This window comes from Elaeis guineensis, chromosome 7 (assembly GCF_000442705.2).
Source record: "Elaeis guineensis isolate ETL-2024a chromosome 7, EG11, whole genome shotgun sequence".
In the NCBI taxonomy this organism is placed as follows: Eukaryota; Viridiplantae; Streptophyta; class Magnoliopsida; order Arecales; family Arecaceae; genus Elaeis; species Elaeis guineensis.
This window is the reverse complement of record NC_025999.2, coordinates 68748388-68756768: the sequence shown is the minus strand read 5'-3', so window position 1 is coordinate 68756768 and position 8381 is coordinate 68748388. Positions and strand designations below refer to the sequence as shown.

Sequence of the window (8381 nt, the reverse complement as noted above, 5' to 3'; positions counted from 1 at the left end):
CCACAGGCTGACGATTGACTTTGGGACACTATTTCCAACACCGACACATAGACTTCGGATCCGGAGTAGGGGATGGTGGATCCGACGTAGGGACAGCGGATCCGATGCGGGGATGGCGGCGTGGGGACTAGGCTGCGGGGACATGGGCTTTGGCAAGCTTTCGACGCATGGTGGGGGAAGAATGGGGGAGGCGAGGGCACATATCCAATGCAGAGGCAGCAGATCTGGTGCAGGGGTAGCAAATCCGGTAGGGGGAAGCGGCGTGAGGACTGGGGTGCGAGGATGGGGGCTTCGGCATGGTTCCGACGAGCGACAATGAAAAAGGGGGGATTGGAGGCAAGGGAAGAGTGGGGGATGTGGGAGAGCAATGGAAAAAAAATCGATTAAAAAAAGAGGGGTTTTTAAGACTGCATTAGCGACGGCGAACTTGCATTATTAACTTCGTCACTAATAACTAATAAAAATTAAATAAATAAATATTTAAAATTTAAAATTTATAGCGACGGCTTTGTCATTGGTAATAACAAAATGATTCATCGCTAATAGATCTCGATCTTTTAACGATGATTTTCTTTTCGATTGTAATTATTTATCGATAAATATAATTATTAGCGACGACGATTTACCGTTGTCAATAGCCTTGCTAATATAATATATTATTATAGTAGGACTTCGCTCCTATGGATCGAATTTTGAAATGTCAAACTCAATATATTTTTATCCATTAAAAAAATTAATATTATTTTTTAAAATATAAAAAATATAAATAAAATAAAATTAAAATTAAAAAAATATTTTTAAGCTCAAAATATGTTCTGCCCTGATAACACAAAGGCTATGATTTTTCATATTAAATGCCCGACAAATCTAGTACCCAATCTTAATTGCACATAATACCCAACATTAATTGCATATAAATCGTTAGACTATATAGTTGATCGCGCTCTTGTCCTTTGCACCATTTACCATGTTCTCCCAAAAATATCTTGAAAAAGTGGCCGGGTCAAATTCATCTTCCAGATGACATAAAAATCTGAATAAAAATCATATGGGTGAGCATCGGGGAAAAAATTTATGAGGTGTACTTTTGATTTTGCCATGTATCTTCTGATGCCCATCTTGAAGTAAAAACTTAAAAATCAAAAAAAAAAAATATTAATATAATCTTTAATTTTTTGATTTAAAAATATATATATATTTTATTTTTAAAATATTTTATTTATTAATATATATTATATGACCAAGTGATATGTATCAAGTAAATTAATCATCAAGTAAATCAATGCAGATCTGTAAATATATCAATATATAGTTTTAAAAATATATAATTTATTGATATATAATATATAAATAGGTGATATATATTCAGTGAATTAATTATCTAATAATTTAATATATATTTTTAAATAAATTGATATATAGTTTTGAAGCACTATATTTATCAGAATGCACTATATAACCAGATGATTCATCTTTATTGACTTCCTAATATATATCATAAATTTTGTGATACACATCCAACTGTGATACAATATATATTTTTAGATAAAAAATATATTTTAAAAATTATATATTAATTTATCTAGACGTATATATTGGATCACCACTGGATGTATATTAAAGAAATATGTAATATGTATCAGAAAGTTGACAAATATATATCACTCATTCATGTAGTATATACCGGCAAATATGATATTTTAGAGATTATATATCAATTTATTTAAAAATATATATTGAGTTATTAGATGACTAATATTAAATATATATCATCTGGTCGTATATTGTATATTAATAAACTTCATATTATGAAACCTGTTTATTGATTTTTCTAGAGATGTGTATTGCCTTATTTGATAGTTAATTTACGTGATATATATCATTTGATCGTGTACTACATATTAACGAACACAATGTTCTAAAAATTATATATCGATTTATTTAGAGATATATATTAATTAATTAGATGATTAATTTAATATATATATTATTTAATTATATAATATATATCGATAAAAAATATATTATAAAAATAAGAAAGAAAGGATGTTATACTTTTCGTAATTACATGGCCGACAGCGCTGTTAGTGAAAAGAATATTTGATCTTTATGTTCATTTTTTAAGGTGGGCATTTGAAAAAACACGGCAGAATCAGAGCCATAATTTTTTAATGGTGCTCGACCGATATGATTTTTGTTCCAAAAATCGTATCCAACCTCGCTACAAACCAAGAGCACGCAAAGAAATCCAAACCAGTAAACCTTTGTCTTCCATTGCCTCATGCCCCAACAAGAGTCCACGACGACGGATCCTTAACAACCCCCAATCTTCAAAAATCTACAAAAATGCTCTCCTAAACATGTTGGGCAAGTCAACACGTCTTCGCCCAGAAAGAACCACAGTGGCATTTTCGTAAATAATTAGAGTTACAAGAGTCAGTTTGCCTCCATTTAAACTCGATGCGAGAGAGCCGAGAACAGCAACGGCTACCCATTCGCTCTCTTTCCCCTTCCCGCTTCTTCTTCTTCTTCCCCTCTTTCCCTCTCTCACCGGCAGTGATCGCTTCTTGTGCTTCCGCGAGCCGGCGATCTGGTCACCGCCGGCAGCTCTAGAACCACATGAGGAATGGGATGCCTCCTCGGTAAGCTCACCGCCTGGGACGGCTTCAACCCCGTCGGAGCTCTCTGCGCCTCCGCGGCCGCGGCCGCCGCCGCTGGCGACGACGATGACGACCGCTTCCGCGTTACTGCGCCGCCACTGCATCCCCGGCTCGGCCTTATCCTCTCCGCCCCTACCGACCCCTCCGGTTGGCCGCTCTGGCTCTCCGCCGTCGCCGGCGACGCCCTCCACGGGTGGCTCCCCCGCCGCGCCACCTCCTTCCAGAAGCTCGAGAAGGTGAGCATCGGATCCCCTCGATTTCTTCTAGATTAGACTGAGATGGGGTTTTGGATTGGGTGGCTCAAACATGGATGTTTATGGGTTTAGATCGGGTCGGGGACGTACAGCAACGTGTACAAGGCGAGGGATTTGGAGACGGGGCGGGTGGTGGCGATGAAGAAGGTAAGGGTGGAGAGGGTGAATGGGAAGGAGGCGGAAGAGGGGGTGAGGTTCATGGCGAGGGAGATCGCGCTGCTCCGTCGCCTCGACCATCCGAACGTCGTCCGCCTTGAGGGCGTCGCCACCTCCCGGGTCGCCGACTCCCCTTCCCTCTACCTCATCTTGGAGTACCTTGACCACGATCTCGCTGGCCTCGCCGCCTACCCTGGTGTCAAATTCTCCGAGGCCCAGGTCTCTCCCTCTCTCACTCTCACTCTCACTCTCTGAGGGAAAGGTGATAAAAAATAGTTTTATGAGAACTACCATGCCTTCATTTCATGGTAAAAAAGATAGAAGAAAAAAAATCTTGGTTTTATGTGGTATTTCTTCTTCTTATTCTTCTGATTAATTGGGTCTTGAGATGAGGAGTGCTGTGTTTCACTTTGCTTCCTCTGTGAATGTGATTTCTATTATGGGGATGTTTGTAGAATCCTTCGTTCTTAGGCATGTTTTGATTCAGCTACAGTTTACTTGTCTTTTTCTTGGGAAAAAAAATTGATCGAAATTAAAAATAAAAGAAAATGAGTTGGAATGCTGGCACAAAATTTGATGTTATTTAAGAATTAGATAATTTGGTTACATTGAAAATAAACTATAATATGAACATAATTAGCATTTACCTATATATATATATATATATATATATGGTCACACACGCAAACACAAGAAAAAAATTATTTTATTCTGTTTTATTTTATATTATTTTATTCTGCTTGCTTTATTTTTTGATACTTTGCAAGATAGGATGATGATTGATTTTAATCTCAGGGAGTCCCCATTGCCACACCCAGTCCCAAGTTGATCTGAAACTTTTATGTTAAAAATAACCTCAAAATAATCTAGAGAGTATGAAGGTCTTGACTGCTATTTAGACCAGATGTTAGACATATCTTTATTGGAACTGCACGTGTCATTGTCTGAATTGTTCTTGACCCATATAAAATTGTGAATTGATTTTGATTCTTTTAATCGAAAGAAGTCAAAGAGCATAGCTGTTTCAAACAGTCGGTCCGCCATAATAGACCGTAAGTTATAGACTATATATATCGTTTCAGACTTGTCAGTTGGATTTATCTGCTAAGATTGCTAACCTCCTATACACTTTTCAACTGAATGAGGCATCTTCATTTGTTATGTCTAATGATCAGTAAAAGAAATAGTCTCCCAAGGTAATTGGTCAGTCACTTTTCTGTGCTCCCTCTCCTGAACAGATGAAGAGCAGTAAACTATGTGATTGCTGCACACACGATTTTACAGCTTTTCACCTATTTGGATTCTTGATCCATCAATATAAATAGTAAAGATAGACCTCACAGATCTAGATTTCAGATGCCTCTTCAGTCACAAATGTTTTTTCTTTCAAGGGGAAAGGCCTTCAGTCAACAAATGCAATCCTTTGATGTTTGTAATTTTAACACTGAAAATTTTAGCCTAGTTTAATCCTAGTACAGTTAATGTACTCATGTAAACCACATGCATGAACATAGACATGTTCAACCTTTTCTTCTCCTTTATCCTTTATTCATTTTGGTACCTGCGGTGCTAAACCTCTTATTTGTCGATGTTTTTCTTCATTTAAGATCCTTCTTTGTACTTCTACTTGTGTAACAGATCAAATGCTATATGAAACAATTACTTTCCGGGCTTGAGCACTGCCACAGCCAAGGTGTCTTGCATCGTGATATAAAGGGTTCAAATCTGCTTCTTAGTAAAGAAGGAATTCTTAAGATAGCTGATTTTGGACTAGCTACTTCCTACGATCCCAATCACATACAGCCCATGACTAGTAATGTCGTCACTCTATGGTATCGTCCTCCCGAACTCCTACTAGGTGCTACTCATTATGGTGTTGGCGTTGACCTCTGGAGTGTGGGTTGCATTTTGGCAGAGCTGCTCACTGGGAAGCCAATACTGCCTGGAAGGACAGAGGTATTTTGTTTTCCTGCACATAAGCACAATAGCATAATAAATGGTCACAGCTCTCTCAAACATCAGATGCCATGTTGCATTGTATTCCAATTAGAACTTGCTCCATGACATCTCTGTTGCAGCTGGTGAAGTAACTAGTAAAGCATGGACAGCCTTCATATGTTTCAATTGATCGAGAAGTCTCCCATCCTTTGAACTTTCTAGTTCGAGTTTTTGGGAAAGTTTATTATGTTCTGTTTCTTGGAAATTCCTATCTATCTTGTTCTACTTCAGTGACGTTCAAATATTTTTAATGCTCATTTAGGTGGAACAGTTGCACAAAATTTTTAAATTATGTGGAACCCCATCTGAGGATTATTGGAAGAAATCAAAGTTGCCGCAAAAGCCTACTTTCAGAACATACAAGCGTTGTATAGGAGAAACATTTGCGAGCCTTCCACCATCTTCATTGTCTCTCATTGAAACACTTCTGGCAGTTTACCCTGCTGAGCGTGGGACAGCTACTGCTGCTCTTAACAGTGAAGTGAGTATCTAGATACAATCACCCCCCCTGCAGTATTTTTGTTGAATGATTCATGTTTGTTAAAAAATATTTATATATCACTTGAGGTGATCAGCAAGCGTGTATTAAAAATAAAAATCATGAAGAGTAGACATGTTACTTTCTGTCCTATATGGAAAAATCATGCGATTTGATTTAAGTTAACTAAAGCATAAAACATAATAAGAAATTTACCGATCTGGTTATAAGAAAGTAAAATTTAAAGCAAAACAAGAAAAATATTGATCGCATTACTTATGTGACTACTTACCCACCAACAAAGATGGAATCAATTTGCCCAGCTAAGCCTCGCTTATAATTCATTAAAAAGAGGTCAAACTTATGCTTATGATGTGCAAGCTCTAGATATAAATATGTCTAGAGTCCCAGCCAAGTTATAAACAAAATGAAAAATTGAAGTTCTGAAACAAATACTGGCAAAGCCATAAATTGACCCTTCAATTACTTCTTTTTATCCTAGTTCCTGATTTGGAAAGAACCCAAACTTAGAGGATGAAAAATTTGTGTAAATGCACAAATTGCTTAATTTCTAGACAAGAAAAAAAAATCAAGAACTTTTTAATTGGTCAAGTGCTGTTCATTGCAGTTTTTCACCACAGAGCCTTATGCCTGCGAACCGTCAAGCTTGCCTCAGTATCCTCCAACCAAAGAAATTGACAGGAACTTGAGGGTAGCTAAAGCTAGAAGGTGAGTATTTGTTTTCTTCTACATAAAATTTGCTTCAGTGTTTCCCATCCGAAAGTTAAATTATATCTTTATCTCAATCTTTAGGCAAAAGAGGATTAATGGGAAAGTAAATTGTGAAGCGGCGAAGAGAGTCCGATTTGGACATCTTAGCTGTGGATCACTGCTAGCTCCAGAAGCAAGTGCTGAACCATACGTGAAACTGGATGTAAGTATGAAATGCTCCGGTAATCAACTCTTCTATTTATTGTAGCATATATACTACAGAATTGCAATGTTGTCTTTTAAAATTCTCCAAATTTAAGAACCACTTTCAAAGAAACATGGCAAAGACAACCATTTGTAAATCAACAAGGAGTAGAAGTTTTGTGAGTCTGCTTAGGTGGTCCGCGTTGTCTATGGTGGAAACTGTTGCTACTATTTCCATCTGAAGATGGGAGAAAACTTGTGCTTGAGGAGATGCTGTACTAGGTTAACCGGGCACCTAAATTGTGGTATCTTTCTCTGCTGTGTGTGACCTGGAATAAATATTTGGAGCATCAGATTGAAAGCTGCAATCAACAAAAAACTGAAATTTGCTTAGATAGATGTGCTTAGGGCTAGAATTGAGAGCATAAAAGATGCATATATGTTGTTGGCAGTACAATGATTGTAAATGACTTAACAGAATGTGCAAGTGCAGTCAAAACTTGAGCAGGTTGTCGTAAGAGTCACTTGGATCTGTGTCAGTGTGCCGAGAAAAAGAAGGGAATGCCTAAGATGTGAGAAAAAAGTCTCAAAGCAATAGATATTGCAGCCCTAAAAAACATGGACCATGAGGATATGGAGAACCAACCCTCAGTTTGAGGGAAGGCTCATTGGTTCAAAAATGTTGTTGTTTAGCAATCATCTACCTCTTTAGTCTATCTCACGCCCCAGCCCGGACCATATTGCGCCTTGCTGTAGTGTAAATATCATCGAACTCTAAATCTTATTCAGAGAGGAGTCACGTAGATATTCTGCATCCCTCATGTTAATTTGCTTTTCTATTTCTTTCTCATCTTCATCTCTGGTTCTTATTTGCAGCGACGGAGATTGATGACTTCAAGCATCATGAGCAGACCCAAGAAATTTCCACCACCCCATCTTGATGCAGCAATCGGATTCCCAAGGGACGTGTTGCATAAAAGCACCGAATCCTTCAGCACGATTGATTCATCATTTGATTGTTCAATTGTTGAAGCCAGTAGAGTGCTGGGTGGCGCATTGCCTGGTTCAGTGGATCATTCAGGTAGGGGTACTAGCAAGAGGAAGATCAGAAGCAAAGAATACCATTACATGACCCCTCATAGTGTTCTAATTGGGGCACTTAGGCCATACTCAAAAGCTCATCTGATGGAGCCAAGGAATAAAAATAAAGCATACATAAGATCTAGGAATTAGGCATTATCAGCACAGTCATGTGAGGTGCATCGAAGGTTTGTACTTAAAATTATAAAAATTTTCTTTAATATACAAATTCACACTATTTTATTCTATATATATATATATAGCTTTTAAAATCTATAAGGCACAATGTTATAGTGAAGTTCTAGTTATGTTTTCTAGTTGAAAGACACCTTTTATCAATAGAAATTCATTTGATTCACTATTGGTATTCATGGTTGTGTTGTTGCATTAAATGTAACTATATAACTTTTGAAATGCATTGAACACCTTTCTATGATGAACAACGAGGCGAATATAATAACCATTGTTCTACCATTTTTTATTTAGAAAACTAGAGCTTGTATTTACTTTTGAAATTAATATTTTGTATTTTGGCTTAGTTTGGTTGAAATTGGAATATGTGTTTGAAGATAATTGAATATTTCAAATGACATCCAACTTCTATGTATCTAATGTTGGAAGTAGTATATGCTCTAAAAGCTATTTGCATATTTAACACAAAGAATAGTTGAGAGATCGTGGCTATCTCTTATCCACACATAATTATATAGTATACGTTATCTGTTACACATTGGCATAGAGCCAAAAAAAAAAAAAAAGAGTCCATTGGAGGTTTATCCAAGTGGATAGAACGGTAAGGATTGGATATTATTAAGAACTTGAAATATATTCATAGCTATA

The 8381-nt window shown here is 37.0% G+C and overlaps 1 protein-coding gene across 2 annotated transcripts; it reads left to right on the top strand.

The window, feature by feature from the left end:
• Positions 1 to 2295: 2295 nt before the first annotated feature.
• Positions 2296 to 7779, top strand: LOC140859435 (probable serine/threonine-protein kinase At1g54610). Of its 2 annotated transcripts, XM_073261207.1 has the most exons (7): positions 2300 to 2896; positions 2987 to 3289; positions 4709 to 5026; positions 5331 to 5549; positions 6175 to 6275; positions 6360 to 6480; positions 7338 to 7779. In XM_073261207.1, the coding sequence occupies exons 1-7, from the start codon at positions 2627 to 2629 to the stop codon at positions 7692 to 7694; spliced, it is 1689 nt and encodes a 562-aa protein (XP_073117308.1). In that variant the 5' UTR covers positions 2300 to 2626; the 3' UTR covers positions 7695 to 7779. The 2 variants fall into 2 exon arrangements, with proteins under 2 accessions (XP_073117309.1, XP_073117308.1); XM_073261208.1 differs by lacking the exon at positions 2987 to 3289 and having other exon boundaries at positions 2296 to 2896.
• The last annotated feature ends 602 nt before the right edge of the window (positions 7780 to 8381 follow it).

Excerpts from the sequence above, each read along its gene's own strand:
- LOC140859435 (XM_073261207.1), top strand. The coding sequence starts at position 2,627 with ATGGGATGCCTCCTCGGTAAGCTCACCGCCTGGGACGGCTTCAACCCC. Across the intron at positions 2,897-2,986 it reads CCTTCCAGAAGCTCGAGAAG|ATCGGGTCGGGGACGTACAG; the intron begins GTGAGCATCGGA and ends TTATGGGTTTAG. Across the intron at positions 5,027-5,330 it reads TACTGCCTGGAAGGACAGAG|GTGGAACAGTTGCACAAAAT; the intron begins GTATTTTGTTTT and ends ATGCTCATTTAG.